Source organism: Temnothorax americanus, unplaced genomic scaffold (genome assembly GCF_048541705.1).
Source record: "Temnothorax americanus isolate GAGA-0224 unplaced genomic scaffold, ASM4854170v1 Scaffold12, whole genome shotgun sequence".
Classification (NCBI taxonomy): domain Eukaryota; kingdom Metazoa; phylum Arthropoda; class Insecta; order Hymenoptera; family Formicidae; genus Temnothorax; species Temnothorax americanus.
The window spans coordinates 4022223-4045889 of record NW_027509253.1 but is presented as its reverse complement, the minus strand read 5'-3'; the positions used below and the strand labels follow the sequence as shown (position 1 = coordinate 4045889).

Sequence of the window (23667 nt, the reverse complement as noted above, 5' to 3'; positions counted from 1 at the left end):
CACAACTGTTGAGTTCGTCTTATCAACACTCTGCCTTGATTGGTTGGTTCTAAAAGTAAAAGCCAATCACGTTCGATTGCTACTGAGCGGCTTGGTTTGGTCTGCTGAACGCGACCAATGACCAATTTTTTCTACGCTCGTTGCTCGTTACGTCAGAAACTGCGTCAACAACATGGCGTATCGCTAATCGGGGGGCCCGTTTTTCCTTTTCATGCTCGTCCCTCCCTCTCCCGAATAGATGCTTCACACCCAATTGTTTCCCCAAGTCCATGGGAATAACATAACGCGACTAGCGACGTCGGGCGAATTTTTGACGTGTACAAATATTACAAATCGCAGGAAGAAGCCCTCGACGTGTTGTCGCACGATGAATGCACGCGCGGCGCGCGCGGTCGGCGCGGTCAGGCCAAGCGCGACGAGGACAGAGATATCTGTCGGCGCTTTCTCCCCCTAGGCGGGCCGCTTTTCCGCATGGGAACGATGCACGGGGATGCCTAGAGAGTGCGTGGAGAAGGTGCGGGCACGTCTCTCGTCGTGCATCATGCGCGAGTGATCGCGCCTCTACCAGTGTCGTTGGATTGGAGCTCGTCGGCGACGCCGCCGTCTGGAGTCTGGGGTACCAGTTGTCATGCACGCGCGCGGCCCGGACAGGCCGTGTCCCTGCCGCGCGCTTCGCCACCTTTCGAGGAGGAGTCGGGGACTATGAGCGCGTCGCCGTCGACCCGCGTAACGTCTGTGACGACTGTCGTCGCGTCGCCGTCGCCGTCGCTGTCGCCGTCACCGCCGCCGCCACCGCATACGCGTAGAATGACCTAGGCCAGCCCGCCGGATTGGAAACGCGAACAACGAGGAACTGTACCCGGTACGCGATGCGAAATCTACGTCGGATGTGCTGGCTCTTCTGGGTGGGTCTACCGATGCTCGCGGCCTACCCCGTGCCCTCGCCGCTCGCCGCTGGTACGTCCGGGAACGTCGCAAGCGCCTTCGTGCACGCGCACGTTGCCAATGTTGATTGTCCTGTTTCTTGAATTCAATCGCATATGTGTGTATACGTGCACCGTCCTTATAGACAGGAAGGTAGAAATCTCGCGTCCCTTGCCTCTCTTTCTTTAAAAACAGGGGAAATGAAACACGCGGGTTACATTGACAAGCGACATTGGCGACGTATATGTGGCAACGATTGTAAATATTATCGGGGCTCTATCCAATAACTTTGCTTTGTCGTCGCAGATTCGCCACACGCACGTGCTTCCTGGCAATGGGAACATTACTGGATGCGTTACGCGATCGCTCTGTCGAGCGTCACCGCCACGGCGTTAACTTTAGCCGGATGCCTTTGTTGCCAGAGGCACAGGAGACCCAAAGGATTTCAGGTAATTTGGAGTGATTTTTACGTAACCAAAGTAGACGTTAGAAAAAGTGATGCCACTGTTTTAGAACTCTAACCCCAGTCTCTGCATTTTTTCTCTTAATTATAGGACAAAGCAGAGAAATGCAATCAGGTAACATTGATGTTGCGGGTCCGTTATATGTCGCCATAATTATCAGAACGAGAATGTGAACGAAATTAATGCTTAGCTAAAAGTACAGATTCTATCTATGTAAATTGCGATTGACGTCTGTGGACTTAATTGATTTATTACATAAATCTATATTTCTTATGTAGATTGCGTTCGACAAATGCATTCTTATAGATAGAATCTAGTACAATTAGTACATATTACATATAATTATATATTATTGTAGGGCTAGATTTTTATAATTTAACGTAGATGATGTGTCTCTTCAAATTTTAAAGAGACAATTTGATTATACATTTTATAATTATAAGCATCAGGCACGCTCTAGGTTTTTCTATCTCTCTTTAAACACGTTCATAAGTAGCATGCGTAGTATACTAGCAACTAATCTTTACGTCTGTATCGCAACGTGTTGCGATTGTACAAAACCGCACAAACCGACACTATCGTTATCGTTGTAGGAATTCAAAGATGGGAGCAGTACAGGACAGGAAAGTGCGTTTGATCCGTCTGTCGAAAGACTGGAATTGGATGCCTCCAGGACGTTAGCCGCTTCCGAGAGGGTGCAATTTGAACCCTTGCCAGTGGAGTCTATCGTGTCTGGAAGTAGAAGCACTCCGAAACACAAAGCGATACCTTTGTCAGCGCCGCGCATCGAGGATCAGGATACGGATCGCTCCATTCTACAGGAGCCATGCGGCGAGTGGTTTAACTCCAACGAGCTTTATGTCCCGCGAGAGAAACTCAAATATCTCAGAGAAATAGGTCACGGATGGTTTGGTAAAGTCGTCGAAGGTCGGGCGGATTTGGAACGGTCGAAGGGCATGTCGAAATCAGGCGGCGTAGTGGTAAGAATTCTCACCGAAGAAGCTACCACTAGGGAGAAGGCTTGGTTTCTCGGCGAGGCCACGCCGTACTTGAAGCTACGCCACCAAAATGTCCTGGCTCTACTTGGTTTCTGCCTCGAGACCGATCCCTATCTTCTGCTATTCGAATCGTGTCCGGCCGGGGACTTAAAAGGTTTCTTGCTGTCGAACCGCGATACCAAGTCGAGGGAAGCGCTCGTCAAGGAAAACGTTCCGATACGAATTGCGATGGAGGTCGCGTCTGGTTTGAAACACATGCATAACCACGGTTTCGCGCATACGGATCTCTCCGCGAGAAACTGTCTGATCGCTCCAGACTTGTCGGCCAAGTTAGGTGATTACGGTACCGGTGTCGAAAAGTATCCCGAAGACTATTATATTGTGGGAGACCGAGCCTTGCCCATCAGATGGTCCGCGCCGGAAAGTTTGAACTGTACGGACACCACCATCGAAACGCAAGAGATCACGTTACAGGCCAACATGTGGAGTTACGCGGTTCTCCTCTGGGAGATCGCCAGCTGGGGAGAAAGGCCTTACAACGATATGAACGACGAACAGGTCATTCAGATGATCTTATCTTTAAAGAATCAATTTTTGCCAAACGGCACGCGATTGCTGCAAAATCATCACGCCAATTGTCCGTCAAATATATTCCAAACGATTCGCTTGTGTTTGAACGTCAACGTGAAAGACAGACCTACCTTGGACGACGTGAAACAGATTCTCCTGAATGAACATTCGGCGCACATGGATTTCGAGCAACGGTGGGAGAGTCTGCGCGCGAACACCTACAAACAGCACGTACGCAGTGCTAGCTTACAAGATCTACGTGGTAGCATCGATTCCGACTACTGGACTCATATCGTGGATGACGCGCAAACGACAGACTCGCTACAGTCCTCGTTTCGTCTCGGACCTGACGAACAAGTGAGGAATATTCCCAGAATGAAGACTGCCACGATGTTTCAAGAATCTGGCTCGGAGACCGAGGAGGAAAGCTGGAAGTGTCGAATCGAGCGGGGTGTTTACACCGAAAAAGTTAAACAGAAGTCCAAGTCCGTGACGGACCTTATGGTGCTTGTACATATCGATCCCGATTCCGACGCGGAGTGGTCATTAGGAGCGCAAACGTCGGAGAAGAACGTCAAGAAGAAATTATCCGTGACCGGTAGCGACAGCGACCTTAGGCATACCGTGCCCACGGATGAATTCGATGAAGCGTTGAAGAAGCTGCGAGATCCTTTGCCGAGCAATGCCGCCGGTAAAGTTCGGTCTTTGGAAAATCTAGAACGACCGAAACTCTTGACTCTGACCATAGATCAGGGCCAGACGCCGATCTTGCGTCTCTCCTTGGACAGCGCGGGAAAGACTCCGGAAAGTAACGACGGCGCGCAATCTAATGCAAGCGCGGATAGTACGCAACGCGGTGGCGAAAAGCACGTATTAAGACTCTTGTCGAAGGGGGACCCGGACCTCCCCCTTCTTCGCTATGTACCTGACCAAGTGTCCTCCGCTGAAGAAGTAGAAAAGAAGGAGGATCACGATATACCCCTCGATAAAGAGGACAGCGACGGTATTCCTAATCGTTTTATTTCGAATAATGCCGAGACCAATACGGTAGACGTTTTACTTTGGAATCACGCGTTAGATTCCGCTTTAGAGCACAAAGTACCAGGCTTCTCAGACGAGGCGGAATTCAATGAATACATCGACGCATCGACCGAGCGAATTAATGCTAGCGCACCAGAACTGACTGTGACCGTGTCTACGCCAGATGCACCACAGTTTTGTAATGCCTATTCGATTTACACCGCCGACGATAGCTTTTCTATGGTAGAGAACGCGGAAATAGAAGAAAAGCCATTGCCAAATGACGACGAGGAAGAAAGGAAGCAATTGTCCACGCCGGACGACGAACAGAGCTCCGATTCTGGTTTCCGCGACAAGGAGTCTTGCGAGGAGGAGGAAGCGGTTTGCTCGACGCCCGGTAACCCCCTGTCTTCGGTCAACAGCACCGCGGTTTCGAGATCGTCATATTCCGAAGAAGAACCATTCCAAATTCTATTCGAGCTAGACACTATTCTCGACGCGGAATATTACGCCACGCCCGCTGGCCCTGAAAGTATGACGGAAGGTACGAATTCTACACCTGACGTCGAGAAGGCCATATCGCCTTCGAAACAGAGTACTTCTGACTTAAACCATGCTTCTGTTAAAGTTGACGTTACCAATTCCGATTCGACTGAAATGAGCGACACAGAGAGTCCGAATCGGGTGAAAGTAAGGTATGAAGATGTGGCAGAGGACATCGAGATGGAGAAGAAAAATGTGATATCTGAAAAAATGCAGGGAGCCAATAGTGATGTCCAATCGCGCGACTCAGAAGCGGAGACGTGCGTCTTAAAATTGGACACCTTTAACACTCAGCGAGATGAACAGTGCTCGCAGGGAGATTACGAGAACGAGGACGAGGATAGTTCGACGGTGAGCTTACGCAGCGACAACTCGTACGTGTCGTTCGGTATGGAGGAGGAATTCGTAACGGCGATTCGTAATGAACTCAGGGAAAAGTTGCCTCAGGCTCAAATGCAGATCGTGGAATCCTTGGAAGCACACGATGACGAGAATCCTTCCATCTCCGACGACGCGTACGGCAAACAGTGGGACGATGAGGATGGCGAAGATTTGTCCAATCAAGTTAGCGGAGGTGTAGACATTTCGATCAGGTACGGTTCTTTGAAAATAGATTAACTAAAAATTAAAAAACTTTTCATTATATTAGAATATTATGAAATTTTTTTTCTATTGCGTTTAGGTACAACGTGTACGGGACGCCGCTTAGTCCTATTCTGGAAGAACGAGAAAGCACCGTCACCTCCGAGTCTTTAATGTCGAACTCGAGAGAGACATCCGTCGCTTCGAGAGAATCGGTGCCGTCCGAAGATGTGCTATTAGTAGACACTCGTACGAATGAAATGATATTGTTGGAGGGACGATTACAGGACGAAGATCGAGACACAACGAATGGCGATCTGTCCGACGAGGAGAATTTAGATTATACTTGTTCAATGATACACCCGTTGGAGGATAAGTCGCATATCGTGAAAACAAGCGGTGGCGCGCCGTTACCGAGTCCTGAAGAAGAATCCAAATGGCAGCAATTACCTTCGTCCTTCCCGTTACCTTTACCTTTACCTCTACCGTTGCAAGATGATTTGATGTCGACGAGTTTCGTCACCGAACGCGAATGCTGTAGTCAAGACGAAGACGAAGAGGAGGAGGAAGAGGAGGAAGATGGAGATGGAGAAGAAGAAGAAGAAGATGAGGATAACAGTTCTAGTTCCGGTGAATTCGTATGGAAGGTATGTCGCTTCAAAACTATTGTGGCATTGAGTACTTATTGTTTCTCTATTTTTTTTTTTCCAAAACTTAATCAAAATTTGCGCCCTGCAGAGGTATAACGAGCCACATGTCGAGCAAATACGAATCAGAAGTACTATGAATAACGACAAGACGAATACGACGACGAGTGCTGAATTGGAAGAGGAATTGGCCGTCGAGGACGAAGAGGAGGAGGAGGAATTCACTCCTTCGGCCTGGAATGCCGCTTTAGCACCGCATCGATCGGCACTGAGGTCTCCAGACAAAACGTTAAAATCAGGGGTAAGTTGACAAACGCCGTAACAGATAAATATATCGTATGCAAAACTACTCGCGTCCCTGTATCGGTATTAATGATGTCTTCTCCTCTTTCAATTGCCGCTAGGATGAGTTGGTAGGTGTGTCGATTACTTAAGTACAGAGCAATGCATGTAATTTTAACATTCCTCTCCCGTGACTCTTTCCCTTGCAGAAATTTAAATTTGAGGTACTTAGCGCACGTACTTTTTTATAAATGTACACGCTAGACAAATGCTAAATATAGGTGTAACTCGAGCATATATTTTCCTACGGGAAATTGTCGGACTGACAATGCGCGATTTGTTCAGGATCAGAAGAAGAGCGTGTGGTTCAAGAAGCAACGCTACCAGTGCGTATACGAGTACCCGAAGGAAACATTACCAGCGGACAGTCAAACGGATACCATTACCAACTCGGAACGAACATCATACACTGGTATACTTCTTACATACGATCGATAAATATTTTTTACCTATTTATTTCCCAAAATTGAATATCAGAAAGACAAATATCTGAAATAAACGAATAAAAATGACGGTTTATTTGATATTTTTTGTGTTGCAGATTGGGAAGAAATGATGAACGAACCACGATTAGATCTATATCCTTTAGATTATGACGATGCCAATCATGCTGGTACGTATGAATTCACCAAGACAAGACTTATACGATGTACCGCATATTTTTTCGATGCCTACATAACGTCTGACGGCGTTTGTTTTCGTTACAGGAAACGAAGAATTTTTTGTAACTAGTTCAAATCGACCATTTCAATTCCAAACTGGTGAAAGTAAGTACGTCAGCCAATTTTTTCCCGGTGCGAACGCGGCTACGCATTGCTTGTCCGACGATCGGGACGAAACGGATAGCTGCCGACCAGAGCCGCACCAAAACAACGTTGATTTCGCGCATGAATATGACCAGTGTCAGCAGCAACAATTAGGCGAGTTAAGACACACTAGGGATCGTTTGAAATTAAACTTGGTATCGTCGAATGGTACACCGTCCGCTCCGTTCGTTTCTGCGAGACAATCGCACGCGGACGACGAGCAATTAGACATTAAAGAGAATCACGAGTCAGAACTCGTAGAGAAAGTCGTCACGCCGGACCAATGTATTGTTGTATCGAGTTCAATGAATGACGATAACGCATTGCCAAAGGTGCCTCACGAAGAAGATATCCAGGTCGATCCATCTTCTACAAGAATCTCTCAGTGTGATAGTCAGGAGACGCTGGAGCCTACCGAAAAGTGCAGTGTTTTAACTCGTGATTAAAGTGAGACTAAAGTCTGTAATGAAATTTTAGAATGAAGACAGTTTAGTCCAAGTCCGTCCGAAACAATCTCGTCGTGAAAAATGCGCGGTGAATTCTCTTTGTTAACGCACGCGATCCGATTTGATTATCACCGATGAGATTATTACTACGACACACGAATCTCGAACAAATGTATATAGGAAAGATGTAGCTGATATTACTCGAGGCTGTACAAGTCGATCGGTTGTCTAACGGATTTTGTTAGCGGAGTTGTTATGACTGTTCTGTAGCGAATACGGAAAAAAAGCGTGTCAATATATAGATAGTCGCGGCTTTATATTTAATAAAGCTTTCTATCCGCATGACGGTTTACGTCATGATAGAAGAAATAAGTGACAACGGAAGGACTGTGTAAAAAGTAAACATATAAGTATTAATTTTAGACAATCGATTTGTAGGAGCTACATTGAATTACGATGAACAATTCGTTGCGCGTGTAAATAATTATTGTTTATAGTGTAATTGTTAAACGAGCAGTAGTGCCTATGTAGAACGATTATTTTTGTGACTCCTCTATAAGAAACTCTTATATAATCATCTTTCACGTCATCCCCTTTGTTTTACCTTGCCAACACTCATTGTCATGATTTCTTGATATTAAATATTATTAACAAATCTCTGCTCTCTACGTTATCGAAGTATTGTATAGCAAAGTATATGGGACTGCCATCCCACTAAGGATTCGTGGCGAAGGAAAATACTTGCACGACTAATTTTCTACACGATATATACACGATGTATTGATAGATTTTTACTTTCGTTAGAACTGTGATCAGAAGAATACATATAGCGCGTATATCGATATGTTTTATATTGCGATTTAAGAAACGAGACGAGAGCTCTTGCATCATCGAATATGTTTGAGTTGGAAATTCGCGCATCTTGTACTAAAGCGAGAATTCGTCGCACCTGTTTGTTTTACTCGAAATATACAAAAGAGTTATCATGTTACAGAAACGTTTACCTTTTCTATGATAACGTAACATAAATATTCAGATATTTACTTTTATGCTAACCGATAACTTTGTCTACGGTACATTTACTTCACGATACCATATGAAAGTGTGCAATACAAACAAAGTAATTATTAACATGAGTTCAGTATGGCACATTGTATAAACGATATTTCTATAGATCTGAAATACTCGCGGAAGCGCGATGAACGATGGGGTACGATCGCTAAAATGCTGTTTTAGAAAAATTTTTACAAATACTTGTTTGCAATAATGTATCTCATTGTATAATTACTCGTCCTGGACACGAAGAGACTGTTGTAACTAGAACGAATCTACGAAACAATATCGAAATGCAAATATAGTTTAGCGTCGTATGAAAACCGTGTGGGAATTTGTGCCGCTGTCGTTTCACAAATGCACGCGATACCGAGAGGATATACAAACGAATCGCTGCTGTCGTAGCACCGCGAGTGCTGTCACGTCTCTCGCTATTACCACACTTATTATTACTGATACTGCTTTGTGCTCACTATGACATAAGCTAAAATAGAGAACAATTAATATATTGTTATACAGAAAAGAGACAGTTTATTCCATTCAGATTCCAGACCATCTTTAAATATCCTAATTCTCTATATACAATATCTTTATTTTTATAATACAGGCGTTTTATTGTACAAATGTATATAATAATACTAAAACTTTGATCTCTTAATCTCCCAGATAAATCTACACATTTATACATCGCGTTATTTACACGGAGATATGTCGTAATATTTTTATAATTTGCCTTAAAGCCCGAAGAACCTGAATGCGAGCCATTTCTTTCAGTTTGATGAAGATTCCGCAGAATAGTTTATAAATTACGTTGATGATTACGCCACAGGATAATCAACCCGTCGTGATCTGCGGATGCGAGTAAAGATTCGTCGTAATTAAAGGACAAAGCTAATGCGGGTGTCGCATGGCCGTGCAGTCGATTGATCCTAGCGGCCTTTCCCTCTCTCGCTGAATCCAATAAATGAACGGCACCATCTTCCGATCCCGTAGCTATTAAGCACGCGCCCATTTGCGGACAGAAAGTAGACCTCAAGGGGTAAAGCCTATAAAAAAAAGTACACGCAAACATGAGTATTGTATCATAAGCAAAAATATTAAAACAAGAAGCGTATTTTACACGATAAAAATAATACCTATGCTTGACAGGATACTTTCTCCAGAAGTACAAAGAACCGTGATTGTCCGCGACGCGGTATAATAGCACGGCGTTGCACGCGCTGCTCACCAACAGCGCAGCCCAAGGAGAATCCTTCGACAGCCAGGAGCGCCAGGAGAGACTGGTTATCATTCCGCCGGTTTCCTGCACTCTCTGCAGCTTCGTCAACCGTCCTATGCCGGGTTCCAGTCGGAAAGCCACTATAACGCCTCTGTTGTTGCCCGCCCAGATTATCGAACCACCGCTGCCCTCGCACGCCAGGGAAAGAATCTAGAAAAGTTACATAACACAATTTGGCCGAGCTTGCTTTTTGAATATCGCCTTTTTTCTTGAGACAAAGACCGACCTTTCCGCCGATTTTGCAGGAACCGCCGCGCATATATATGCCGGTAGATACATTCAAGATCTGGATCAATCCTTGAGAATTGCCGGCTGCTATCAAATTATTATTCGCGGGGATGAAATTGCAGCACAGGACCTCCGCCCGGTGCTGATCGTCCACCACTCGCAGACAAGCCGGCTCTGCATCCGCGCATACTCTCCACAGCCTTATCGTCGCGTCCAAGGAGGAGGAAACAATCAGATCGTTGCTAATACTCCAATCGAGCGCGGTCACACCATTACGATGACCCTCCAGAAGAACGATCACCTTCGGTGGTGTGCTGACGACCTCGCATATGGACAGGGTACCGTCTAGCGACGCGCAACACAACTTGGACCTGTCGTTGTTGGCAAACTTGAGCATCGTTACAGCTGCTTTGTGCTGATCGAAAACATGATGAACCCCGGCGAACGCAAAGTTCTCCGCTGTCGATCTTCGTTGCACTCGCCGATGCCTCGCCCTGTTCTCCGACGATTCCTCGCTTATCGGGTGACTCCCCACGCTGTTCTGCTCCAGCCTCTCCCCGTAACGCTGCCGCAACAGCTCCGATCGCAGTTTCAAGTATCGCGCGCCGATCTCCGGATCCATAGAAAACTTTTCCCGAAGCAGCTGATTCCTTCGGCGAATGTACAGCATGCCTGTGGCGAGAGAACTCGAGGGTAATCAAGATTATTCGACCAATTAAAGTAATGAGAGTAAAGCGTCCAAACTCTTAACCCAGACTGGAGAGCTTATTCGCCCGCAGTGTGTTGTACTTCGCGTCGAGCGCGAAAACCTGTTGATGCCACGTAGTGGCCATCTTCTGCGGTCCACCAGCCTCGACGTTACCGATTTGTAATACCTCTGTCATCGACGTGCGCCTAACGATATCTCACAGAAGCATTCCAAGAAACATCAGCTATTTTCCTATCGACTAACCCGATGCGACTTGCCTGCGTAGAAGATACCTTCTAGTGGAACGAGGAAACGTATTTCCTTTCGTTTTCGCTATTCAAGATTAAATTTTAAATGACAAATCGACCTCATTTGTAAACATGTCGACTACATTCTGCGACGTGTAACCTCTTCGGACAGCGGCAACGTTTTATTTCCACGCCAAATCCTCCTGCCTTTTCCTTCGATTGTCTTAACGTCGGTCATCGTTCGAAAACCTGACTTTCTTCCAAAGGATACTATTTATTAAGATCGATCGACCACTCCTCGTTCCCAATTTTTTGCATTTTGAGGTTACGTCGCTCCTGGCCGCTCCCCATCGCTCCGACATTCGACCTTCGACCTTCGGCCACGTTCAGACTCCTCGCCTCCTCGCACTTCAAATTGACGCGGGTACGCGTGATACATCGATTAATCGATTCGATCGGTCGCCGCAAGTTTTCAAAATGAGCAGACTGTTATTTCGCGAAAAGGTATCGACTTTTAACAGCAATTTTTAAAGAAATGAAGAATTGTGGAGCAATAAGGAAGTTGCTTCAAGGAAATCGGGGAAACGGCGTTAAATGCTTGGGATCATAATACAAGCACTTGCACAACGGATATGTAAATCGTCAGACTTCTTTAATACATTTATTCTTATATATCCATATTTATACACAGTAGTAGCTATCATTATTATTATTATGAATCATATAATAGCAATAGTTGAGTAATGCATATATCGTGCATTTCCCCCCTCGCTCGGTTAATATTTGACAAAAATACAAAAATTATTAATGTATAATTATATGAGAACAAACGTGCTTAACTCCAAATCTCCTCCTCTCCCCTTTTCCCACCCTTCTCTCGTTCTCTTTCTTTTTTTATGTCGTTTTCAGTAACCCTCGCTTCCCCCGCTTACATTTTGCAACAATTACACTTAGTATACTTCTTTTGTCGCCCTAAATTGATTCGAGTATACACGATGAAGTCTGAAATCGACTATAAAACATACACTAAGACAATAAACGAAAATTTTTTACTTGATTCTCCCGGTCGTTTCATCAATCGTTCCTTCGTTGATGCCGGTCTGCGTGTACATTCGCGCGAACGTGTATTCTCTACTCGTTAATAAGTGGCTATTAGCAGTCCACGTACGCTGGACCACGGCGAAGACAATGTAGCCCGATTTTCTCTCTTTTTTATTTCTCTTTCTTTCTCCCGAGAGTTCACTTGAGTACAGATTTACACTTTTCCCCGAAAAAAAAGAAGGAAGCTAATCTACATTTGGTCTTCCGATCTTCTCAAAACGCATCCTACACATACCGCAATTTCTTTATGTATATATATTTATACGAGTTTATAAGTATTTATATATTTATATATGTATATATATGCAGTCGCTAACAAGAGTTTACTTACAACTATTTACTTCTCGCCTTTTTATATTAGCGGTAAAGCTTTGTCGACCGTCGGACTCGTCGGCCCGTTTTTTATGTTTGTGCTTAGAAGAAACATTATTCCTCACGTTTTTTTTTTATCGTACACGCAAGTCGTAACAATTCTCACAGCACCTTTGTGAAAAAAAAACGCTTCACATTACATTTACTTCCTTCGTTCGACGTATTTGCTTTCAGCTTGTTCTCGTTCTCTTTTTTCTCTAACTCTCTCTCTCTCTCTCTCTCGCTCGCTCTCTCGCTTTCTCACCGGAGGAATAATCTGCGATCATTCATTATTCACAATGCAAAAATGTAAAGTATATCTTCAAAATATGTGTGTTCCACTGTTGGTCAATATACGTGTATTATTTCGTTCCGATTAATATGTATATAGCTATACAGTACGCACAATCTCTAATCAGCGCGAATAATGCAATATTAACGAATGTGTACATCAGACGGAATCGATAATGGCTTTCTTTCTTTATCTTTTTTTTTTATTACAATCTCACAATGAAAAAGATACAAATATCGCTGTTAATCACCGTTACTGCACATTACGTCGTTACTATATATGCTCATTCGTCTCGATAATCGGTCATATTGAGTCTCGTCTTCATCTTAATCGTTCGCGATTTAAATCGAACGGATATTAGACCACGAGGAACGTGTACGATTGTAAGCTTGCAATGGAAAACATCACATGTCGTGATGTTTCTTTCTGTCTCTCTCTCTCTCTCTCTCTGCGCGCACCACGTGCGAGCGTCGAGGCTGCGGCTACTTTTCGAAATCGTAAAAAAGCTGCAACTTTTGATTTGATAACGTCTCTGACGCCGCTCTTCCAAAAACTTTACGATAAACAATACAGATTTAGGGATTGTGCTAATCCGATGGAGATTGATTCTTCCCTCGAGAGAAATTATTTCCATTTCTTTCCTTTTACCACATCTAGAAATGCACTAGTATGCCAAATGATAATCCGTAACGTTTTTTAGATACCTATGTCGATAATTTCCAACGAATCTCTTGACAATAATAATCATATCGCTCATCTGCCGCAACAATGACATAATTCGCGAAACAAAATTTTCCAGAAAATGAGTTTAAAATGTCTTGAATCATAAAAAATATCGTTAACGCGATTTTGATATAACAACTGATTGTAGAGGAATAAAGGTATTGTTAACTCTTCATTCAAAGATCCTAAGATTTCGTTCTTTTTTTTTTACAACCAACTCAAAAATGACAATTTTTTAATCATGTCGTTGTTGAGCGATATATATGATTTTAAACATAATTTTTGTCAATTAAATGACTTAAATTGCATCTGATTGCCGACCTAAATTAATGAACGAAACAACGAAAAATATAGCAAAATATTTTACATAAAAATATGCTAATTTAAAACGTGATATACTCTTGTAACTCATAATTGAGGATATTCCGTTTACAGAATAAAACGTAAATCGCAATTGTTGTCAATCTTATGAAAAATAAAGGACCCACGTCGTTCTGCGAGTTCAATCGAATGTGTGCGGATTTAGCGAGACAAAAGGTAAAGATAGGTACAAAAATAATAAAAGAGCAGAGCACTATTTTTACTACATATTTGTGGCATGTTTGATTTTTTTTTTTAAGCTACACTTAGAAATAATGCGAGTTGCATATATGGTCTCTCCATTTAACCGAGATTATACGCAATAATTTCAATATAATATGGAATAGACGTATGCGTATTAATAAGGAGTAATAAAAATCAATACTAATCACAAAGATGCGTAATGCGTTCAAATCAAATGTATGCGAGTGCAACGATTGTACTTTACACAAAGTCGCTGTGGACGAGCCATACCAAAAAAAATAAAAACGCTACAAAACGCGATAATAATAAATTTATACAAGAGTACGTTTTTCTCGCGTACACCTTTATTTTCGCCCTTTTACGGAAATGGTTCTACGCTACCTCACAAAGATGCGCTTTTATTATTTATTAAGCCAAAGATGCTTACATACACGAGAAAAAGAAAAGAGAACAATATAAAGACACACTATTATCACCCTATAATTACCAGTCAAATACAAATACATTCGAAATTGCACTGTAATGTACAAAGGGAGATCCGGTGCGAACCCGACGGATGTTATTCTTCTAGTTTCTTTTCCGATGCATCATACGAGAAGGTCGCGAGACACTGACTTCGTCGTATCATATACGACGTTATCAGATGAACCTATCATGAATATGTGACATGGTCGCGTCATAAAATTCACGAACGATACAGACGATGATCCGTCTTTCGCAATCCATCGCATTATACAAACGCTACAATTTCATTTGGCACGAGTGCAATTCACAGTTAAAAGGAATATGCAAATTATCATATGTAAGATTTGCACGTATACCACCGCATAATAAAAATGCAAAGAATTATTTTATTGTGATATCGCGCTCTACGCCAGTCTCTTGGAGAAGTTTGCGAGTGTGCTGAACTGAACAAATAAATTATAGATCAAGTACAAGTGAATGTACAGCGTACACAGGAATCGATTGTTCATTACCATTAGAAGGAAGCATTCCGGTCAATAATTGCATATACCTTTCAATTTTCAAAATTCACTCTCCGCATTGACTCGTGTTATTCCCGAAAAAAAAGTTGAAGTCTCTCGTCTACCATTTTTATGCGTCATTTTTAACTATTGACAATGTCAAAGTCTCTATATGTCACACCAACGTGTTTTCACAACGAAGGACGACTCGTTATTCTACTAGCAGGATGTTACGTTACTTCGTCCTTCCTCCGTGTCACGTTCAAAAGTTTGTCTTTTGTTTTTCTTCTCTTCTTTTTAATTGCTACTGGCCCAATAATTAGGACTGTATCCAGGCTTCGCTTGAGCTTTGTTCTGCGAACTTGTGTTGGACCTTTGGTTGCCGCTGTTGCCGCCGTCCTGATGAAGCGGCTGGTGCAGCTGATGCGGTATAGTCGGGATGAATAAGTGCGGGGTGCCGTAACCACCGGGCAAGCCAGCGTTTTGACTGCCCGTAAGACCGAACGGTGGTGGCGTGGCCGAGTGGAAAGTCTGTTTTTCGTAAGACTAAAAGGACCGATTGAGCGTGTGAACATACGCGTTGTAAAATACGGGGTTTCTAACGACAATTATTTACAAGTATAGCGTTACTCACGTTCACTTTGCCAAGAGCAACGTGACTCTTGGCGTACATCGTGGCGCTGATATCTGTTGCGGAAGAGCCAGCGGTGTTGGTATTCCCCGTGGAAGTGCCGGTTTTGCCGGTTTGGGTTCCGGTGTAGCTGCTACCGGCGCCCTTGTATTCGCCGGACGGGCCAGCGGAGGCCAGCGCGTCGTAGCTCGCACCGGCGCCGTAACCAGATCCATAGCTACCCGGCTTGGCGCTGTACGCACCGCTATTTGTCCCGGCGTTGCCGGCCGTTGCTATTTGCTATGATACAAATCGACTCGAACTTAGCTCCTGCCCGGCCATCTCGGGTGAAATCACAAACAGCGGACTACCCGTTCGAAGCGCAAAACTTACCGGATAAATGGCAGGAGTCCCATACTGAAAACCTCCCGGCATAATTCCGCTACCGTAAGTAAATGCATACGCGTATCCCGGAGGAAGAGTAGGATTTATCATCGGTTGCTGATGTTGCGTGGCGGTCTGCAAATCCCATACGACTTTAAGTTTTTGCACATCGCGTATTTTTTTTTTTTTTTTTCCAGCGACAACTCTAAGCTGGTCTCGACGAGACTCACCTGCTGCGACATAGTGGAAGGAACTGGTGACGCGTTGCTGTCATTTCTAGCGAACCTGGCGTCGCTAATACTGGTATAGGCTCCCTGGACTCCTTGGACACCCTGTACGCCTTGCACGCCGGATAGAGCATCGCCTCTGCCACCACCGAGACTCGTAGCGGGACCGGTCGTCTGATAGCCCAAAGCCGCGTCATAGTAACCAGTAGTTGGCTGCACGTTAGTCAGGAAGGCCAAACACAAAACTACATGCATACACTGTGTACTCCAAATACAAGAGAAGGCTAACTAACGTCTAAGTCTCTACGCGTACCGAGCTGGGACAAATAACATGCGGTTGCTTGGGTCTATTGCTATGTGTAAAAAGTATCAAGGTACTCTCAACCGACCGGAAACCATCATTCGCGATAGATCGAGCTACTAATCACGGGTACAATCGCAATACATACATACGAATACATTCGCTTCCTCCGCTATCGGCACGCTTCCCACATGTTTAATATAATTGAAAATATCCGAAACAACAAGCTAAAGAGTAATAGTACAACCTCCATCAACCACTTATGTATATACCACATTGGAAATATGCATATTTTTCATATAATCTCAGATACATAACATCATTCGTACACAATTAAGTCAAGACAAAGAAGGAAGTAAAGTAAGCCAAGATAGATCGGAGATCGAAACAATCTCGTAGCTAAAGTGTATCAAACAAGTTCCAGGAATACTTTTTCCCAGTTCTCTTTACCATCGGTAAGACATGTTTGCACAAAGTAGTGTCGAAAAGCCGATCTGTCTTTACTAATGTAAATTGTTTTATAACGAAACGTCTTACTACAAAAATAAGAAAAGAGAAACAAGAACGAGTTTACGGTGTTGTCGTGAAGGCATCCATAGGAGTTTGAAACATTTCGAAAAGAATGATGGAATTACGAGCAGCTACCAAGCAATAAAGAAATTACCTCCGGAATTTTTATACCAGGTAATAATAATAATAATAATAATAATAATAATAATAATAATAATAATAATAACAACAAAATGGAGTAAGCGCGCTCCGGAGCAGCATACACATTTTAATAAATTTCTCCCTATGTACGCGTTTGACTCGTATTATACACTTAATTAACATGACAAACTATTCTGTTTCAGCGTACGTTACCCCGAAGAAGCGTTACTCAGAGAGCAATGCATTTATATTTGAATAAATAGAGAAATGAATGAACTCTGATCTCGAGACCGAAAAGTGACTGACCATGTGTGGTATTCTTTGTTGCACGAGCTGTATGTCTTCGTAACTGTACACGGGTTGCTGGAAAGCTGCGTATGGTACGCCCGCCTGGCCCATGATATATTGGTGGCTGAGCATCGGCGTCATACTTCCGGCCGCGCCGCCGCTCGTCATGTTGCCGGTACCACTGCTACCCGTCACTACTCCGCTCGATGTGCTTTTTGGAACAGCTGAAAAGAATACATATTTTCGTTAAAATGGATCATTCAATGCTGAAGCTATATCGAAGCAATCATCCGTCAAGACCAGGTTCAACTCCCATCACTTCATATAAAAATTTTGAGTGGAAAAATATTCCCAAGTGTGATGGAAACAAGGATCAATAAGCAAAATCAAATCCCAAGATAGTACAGATAGTGAATAATGATACTCTGTTCGTTGAAGAACGAAAAATCTACATACCAAGATTGCTGAACTTTTAATAGCACTTTCTGAATATCTACTAACCGTTGGAATTCGTCACTTTGGTCTGCGAGCTATTGACAGATGTCGAGGTGAGACCCAACGTTGGTGCACTGGTCGTCGCGAGGGAACTGTTCGATGTCGTTGCACTGCTATCGTACTGCGAATCCTTCGTCGCGGTGCTGTTCAATTTGTGATTGTGAGACGCAGCCTGCGGTTGACTGGCGTAACTGCCGTACGGATTTGCGTAAACCTATGAATATTTTACACGTAAACCTATGTTGTCAAGCTGTGAAAACTATGCTAAAAGATACAGTAAGAATTTGCACTAACAGACTGCGCAGCACTCTGGTAACCGGAACTTTGCGTTATTGGAGATGTAAACGTCGTGACAGAAGACTGATACTGGGGCTGGTAAGCTTGATACCCCGCATTGCTGTTCGATACCGTGTTGGTGGCTTGCGCTGGATATTGCGATGTTGTAGCCGGTACATACCCGCTCGCGGACGGATAAACCTACCGAATAAAAATTGTAGAACTGTACTGGTATCTTTGGAATAGTTCTTAATGCCATTGATTCGGACAAGTTATACCTGACTGCTAGTGGTGGGTTGGTTGTAACCGGAAGTCGCGGACGCCGATGCGGAAGGAGAAGGTTGACTGAAGTTCGGCGTGTTGGATTGCGGAAACGACGTCGACGAGTTATAACTCGCCTGCGAAACCGTTGCTGTCGCGGAATAACTACTCGCGTTAGCACCTGACGCATTTTGGAAGCTAGACTGGGATTGGTTATTAGTCGAATACGCATTGTAGGTGCTTGGCGTGCCACTCGACGGCTGGAAAGATGATTTCTGCGACGGCTGATAGGTCGTCGTACCACCGTACGTCGGCGCATTTCCGGGTGAGACTTGCGACGTGAAATCTTGCTTAGTTATATCCAAGCTTTGGCCACTACTGCTTCCACGAGTGAAACCTTGGGAACTAATCGTATGCTCGTTGGATGCTGGCAGAGTGTCGGTGCTCTGTAACTGAAAACGTCACACAATTATAATCTGATATATCGAAAGACATATATACGCTGCGTATAACTACGTAACGATTTGACAAAAGGAAAATCTACCATCTGCGAGCTAGCGTTGAAAGGTGTAGTGGAAGTCTGCGTAGTTTCGATGTCGAGTGAATTACTCGTATTGGCAGTGTTCGCGGTATTCGCACCGGAAGTTATGTCCACACCGGCGATCGTATTACTCGTGGAGTTATATTTTTCGTTCGCCGAACCGTCGAGGGAGCTCGAATCGCTACCAAATTCCAGCGCACCGAATTGTACGTCGAGAAAGCCGATTCCGCTGTTAACTGCATCACCAGGCATTTCCACGGCACTCGATGGTATTTTTGACGGCGGAGGTACTCTTGGACGTTGTTTCGCTTGTCTCTGGGGCTGTAAACGCAAGCGTATATAAGCCAATTAAGATTTTAGGTAGTTTTGCGAAAAGATTAACCGCAAAGAATTGAGAATTCATTAAAATGTAGCAATATTGCGATACCTGACTGGACATAGATGACGAAAACGACGTTTGTGCAGCTGCTTTCAACTTCTCGCTCGTCTGTTGAGTAAGTTGCGTCAGATATTGAGTTTGTGCCGCTGTTAATACGCCACTAATAGCGCTGGGTTGTTGCGACAGTTGCATCGTCGGTAAGCCCAATACTTGCTGCTGTTGTTGCTGTTGGGCTTGCTGTTGCTGAGGTTGTATTAAACTCTGCTGCTGCATCGTAGATATGTCCGACAATTTTGGTAGTTCCTACAAATCATATGAAAAAGAAGGATCGTTAGAATATGGAAAAGAACATGTATCTAGAAGTGTTTGTTGATAAAATTTTACCTCCTGCTGAAGCAGCGACAGGTTAACCCCCTGACCCGATTGCGTAGATGACATTTCCTGAGGCTTTTGTTCTTCTAGAACAGCCGGAGGTTCGAGGATATTCGTGCTCGGTGTGAAGACTTTCGTGTCTGCCAAAGATCCCGTGTACTCCTCGTTATCCCAGTCTTCTGTAGAGTCCAAATTATTCCAAGCATCTATATACAGTTTATCATATAGATATAATATTTTGATATATTATATCCAATACATATATACATACACTCGTGTATGTATATATTTGTATATATAATATATTAAATTATACATTATAACTTTATGTGTGTAAGATATAAAAAGTATCTTTTTTAATCTTATACACTTTACGTGTCAAGTCACAATTAAAAAGTAAATTTATTATGCCCATTTCCACCAATGTAGATTAACTTTAACCTCAGTTTAACTTACTTTCTATCTTTTTCTAACTCTTAGAACTAGGAAAAAATGACCGGGTAGGTTAAACTAAGATTAAAATTCGACGTTGATAAAAATAAACATTAGAGAAATAATTTGTTGATAATGTAATCACGGTTTAGTGGAAGAAAAATTTCGAGAATCAAACATAGATTAAAACTTACCCATTTTTGGTTCTTGAATACTTTGTTGCTGTTCCTCGCTGCCTGTCCAGGTTTCAATGGGACGATTAAAACCATGAGAAGCAGAGGTAGACGATGGATCGTTGCGGTTCGCGAATGTCCTTGGACCAAGACCTCGACCACCGCTGCGACATCCGCGACCTGATCTTCCGGATCCACCCCTGCCTCTTCTGCTGTAGCTGCCGTCGCGCATGCCGTCTTCCATATTCCTCTCGTTTTCCTTGTTTTCCCGTCCGCGCCCTAGCCAAGCAATTTTACAAAAACTACAATTAATAAATTAACAAAATAAGAATCTTTGTTGCGTATGTTCTTGCTATAAATTGTAAAAGAAAACTCGACGAGGAAAAAAAGATCATCTTATGTTTACGTATATGTCCGTATACATCTATTCCTATGTGGTTCAACCAATAATAAAAAATTGAAGAATTTAATTTAAAAAATAGATTAAACCAACATCCACGATTGTCATGATTAGCGCGGCCGCGCATACGCGGAGGGCCGCCGCCACGTTGGTTACGTCGTTCTTCCCAATCGCCATTGTCGTCCTGGCCACCCGACTGATCCGTAGTCTGCTTGGAACCGCTGGGCTGACGAGGCTTCTTCTTTTTAACCTCCCATTCTGTTTTCACTCCTTCCAGAAGATCGTTAACAGCCCGATCCAAGTCTCCGTCATTGTCATGGAGAGCCATGACTACCTCGTCCTCCGAACGCCGGGTCATATCCATGACCTGTTTAATGCGTTCCTTCATGATGGGATCCTCACCTCCCGCCATTCTGGTATCGATGATCTGCGCGTTGCGCATTTGACTTGTGTTTTGCTATATAACAATCGTTACAAAACGGTTTTTTTTAGAATGTTTAATATTACAAACGATGTAATATACATGTATTTTATTCATCCCTTATTTCTTTAGAATGTTTAATATTACAAATGTTGTAATATATATGTATTTTATTCATCTTTTATTTATTGTATGTTTATTATTTTTACTCACAAATAAAGTAAATATTTTGTTACAAATAAAGTGATCTTTTATAAGTTAAAAATACATACTTATTTGTAAGAGTACAATATTTGTGCTTTTATAGATTTCTATTCTAGATTATAACAATGTAACAAGATGGCGTGATTCTGCGTGAGAGCAATTGACTCACAATCAATAAGTCAGATTCAATTTCTTTTCGTGTGCTTTGTTTTACAAAAGATTAATTATAGTTAAAAGTTTTGAGTGAAAGAATATATGTCATTGCAATATGAGACTGTAACCCGTTTCAGAAACGATAAGCCAATAAGTACACAATATATACACAAAGTTTATTTTTTACCAACCTGGGCCTTGTCATGCTTGGTCGAATCTGACGATTTACTTTGATGATGATCTGATTTGCCGTGTTGTTGTGATTTATTTTTATTGGTGCCTCTCCCACCAGAGGACACCAAGGATTTGTTGCTTGAACTCATTGCCAACTAAAATCCCACGCACCTAAGCACGCACCGTATTACACTATGTACACTCCCTATTTACAGTCTGAAACAGAATTCATCCGTTATTATATATTTGCATAAATGTCACCCATGATCTCTATTACAATAACGCGGGTAAATCGTGTACGACCACACAAAGACGAGCTGTACGTTAAGAACCGAATATACATCTAGCATCTTGCTGCGCAAGGCAATTACTGTAACTCCTGGGAGCAAACAGTTCCAAAAATTGAATTACATTCTCAAACGTTCCAAAAATAGCCCTTTGGGGCCTCCTTATCTCGCTCCCTATCCCTCCTTATCCCGATATCAGCTACTTCCGTATTTTCTTTCACTATTATCCCGCGACTCCAATCACTCGGCTCCTACATAAGCCACGTGTCACGTGTCACAGTTCTCATACGTGAAATCTGTACATACACAAGAGTTAGTTTCTCTTTAAGCTTGTGAATAAATCGGATACAAGTTCAAAACGGAAATATCTTTATCACTGGAGCACATTTGGAAGCGAGCAACAATAAACAAACCCATTATTTACAATCCGAACGTGCGTCAAATTAAAATTACGTACAATACCGCCAGTGAGGTCTCGCCACGCGATACAACTAGACCTAAAGATCCTTATCTTTGTGGACAGAAACAAGTTTGTAAAAAAATACCTACGAGAGCCGCCAGGTTAGGAGCGTCCGATAACGATAGACGGAAAACGTGAGATCCGCCACGAGGAAGACGACGAAAGTTGAACGAAATGTTAACGCTTATCGCGTCGGCGACTCGGGGCGATGGGGAGAGCGAGCCACGTCCGCTCCGACGACGACGACGACGGCGGCGTCGCCGCGTCGAGACGTTCACGTGCTTCGGCGACGCGACCGCGTCAGGACGCCCAAAACGGCGGGGGGAATCGGCTCGGCGGGAAACGCACCCCGAGAGACCGCGCGTCGGTCGCGGGGAAACTCCTCCGTCCGGACGAACCTCGCGTCTCGTCGCGCAGCGCGTGGAGAGATGCGGAAAGGGATTAGAGAAAAGAAAAGGAAAAAAGGAGAAAACACAACCCGGTCGGACGCGTCGTCGACCGCTCGCGCGCCGCTGCACGCCACGAAGAATCCGTGCGTAGAAATGGAACGAGAGAGACGACGAGAGGCAGAGAGAGAGAGAGAGAGAGAGAGAGGAGTGAGGGAAGAAGGGAGAGCGCGAGAGGAAGAGCAAGGAGAGGCGGCGCACGGAGACGAAGAGGAAAAGCACAAAGCAGACCTCACGACCGAGGAACGAACGGCACGGCTAGGCGAGGGTCGGACACTCGGCGAACGGCGCGCGATGCCGATTAACTCTCACGGACGCGAGGATAACACTTTTTCAGCGGGCCATGTGCACGGCGGACGCCATTTCTGATTTCTGCTGTGCGCGAGGAAGGCTTGTCAACCATCGCCGCGGCGGCCGCGGCGGTGCATCAATGGATCCCGAACGGGCCTCGGAATGGCCGAGGGCCGAGGGTGTGAGAGAGGGAGAGGGAGAGAGAGGGGGAGAGAGAGAGAGAGAGAGAGAGAGAGAGAGAGAGAGAGAGAGAAAGATAGAGGTGAATTCTTTGCGTGTTAACTCACGGCTGTCGTGGGCGTCGTGCGGGGCGGGCCTCGGCAAGCGCGACGGCAAGCGGAAGCGTGCGGGATTCACGGCACCTCGGCACCTCGGCGCTCGGGGCCGCGGCGCGCGAAATACCACGGGAAAAACAACGGACGCACCGCGGCGTTCGGTATTCGTACCTGGGTTAGTGCGCTCTCAAAACGCAGCTCGGTCACGTGACCGCGGGGCCCCCCTTCCCTGATGCACCAGCGCACCACCAGGGCACCCTGCTAGTACTGCTAGTGCCTAACAGCGCAGCTAGTGGCAGCTAGCCACAGCACCAGCACCGCTACCCGCCGCT

General features: G+C 44.2%; 3 protein-coding genes across 15 annotated transcripts; 1 reads left to right on the top strand and 2 right to left on the bottom strand.

Annotated features, from left to right (window-relative positions):
* The first annotated feature begins 247 nt into the window (after positions 1-247).
* Positions 248-8918, top strand: LOC143893414 (uncharacterized). 7 transcript variants are annotated; one of them, XR_013255788.1, is made up of 10 exons: positions 248-957; positions 1231-1373; positions 1479-1502; positions 1982-5112; positions 5202-5748; positions 5840-6049; positions 6153-6165; positions 6376-6502; positions 6632-6703; positions 6798-6866. XR_013255788.1 is itself a non-coding variant. In XM_077398748.1 (10 exons), the coding sequence occupies exons 1-10, from the start codon at positions 870-872 to the stop codon at positions 7340-7342; spliced, it is 4803 nt and encodes a 1600-aa protein (XP_077254874.1). In that variant the 5' UTR covers positions 251-869; the 3' UTR covers positions 7343-8918. The 7 variants fall into 7 exon arrangements, 5 of the variants coding, with proteins under 5 accessions (XP_077254875.1, XP_077254876.1, XP_077254874.1 ...); XM_077398748.1 differs by lacking the exon at positions 6153-6165 and having other exon boundaries at positions 251-957; positions 1982-4520; positions 4605-5112; positions 6798-8918; XM_077398749.1 differs by lacking the exon at positions 6798-6866 and having other exon boundaries at positions 6632-6704.
* LOC143893418 (WD repeat-containing protein 13) lies at positions 8902-11220 on the bottom strand. 2 transcript variants are annotated; one of them, XM_077398762.1, is made up of 4 exons: positions 10654-11218; positions 9901-10574; positions 9532-9824; positions 8902-9441 (listed from the first exon to the last, which is right to left on the bottom strand). In XM_077398762.1, exons 1-4 carry the CDS (start codon positions 10784-10786, stop codon positions 9195-9197), a joined length of 1347 nt encoding a protein of 448 aa, XP_077254888.1. In that variant the 5' UTR covers positions 10787-11218; the 3' UTR covers positions 8902-9194. The 2 variants fall into 2 exon arrangements, with proteins under 2 accessions (XP_077254888.1, XP_077254886.1); XM_077398760.1 differs by having other exon boundaries at positions 8902-9824; positions 10654-11220.
* A 265-nt stretch (positions 11221-11485) lies between these two features.
* Lig (ubiquitin-associated protein-like lingerer) lies at positions 11486-23640 on the bottom strand. Of its 6 annotated transcripts, none has more exons than XM_077398753.1 (15): positions 23507-23640; positions 21594-21792; positions 20718-21081; positions 20246-20503; positions 19632-19825; positions 19296-19550; positions 18872-19189; positions 18345-18779; positions 18085-18267; positions 17797-18004; positions 17314-17519; positions 16059-16268; positions 15838-15963; positions 15469-15744; positions 11486-15380 (listed from the first exon to the last, which is right to left on the bottom strand). In XM_077398753.1, exons 2-15 carry the CDS (start codon positions 21723-21725, stop codon positions 15132-15134), a joined length of 3414 nt encoding a protein of 1137 aa, XP_077254879.1. In that variant the 5' UTR covers positions 21726-21792; positions 23507-23640; the 3' UTR covers positions 11486-15131. The 6 variants fall into 6 exon arrangements, with proteins under 6 accessions (XP_077254879.1, XP_077254877.1, XP_077254883.1 ...); XM_077398751.1 differs by having other exon boundaries at positions 23348-23593; XM_077398757.1 differs by having other exon boundaries at positions 16059-16229; positions 23348-23593.
* Between the last annotated feature and the right edge of the window lie 27 nt (positions 23641-23667).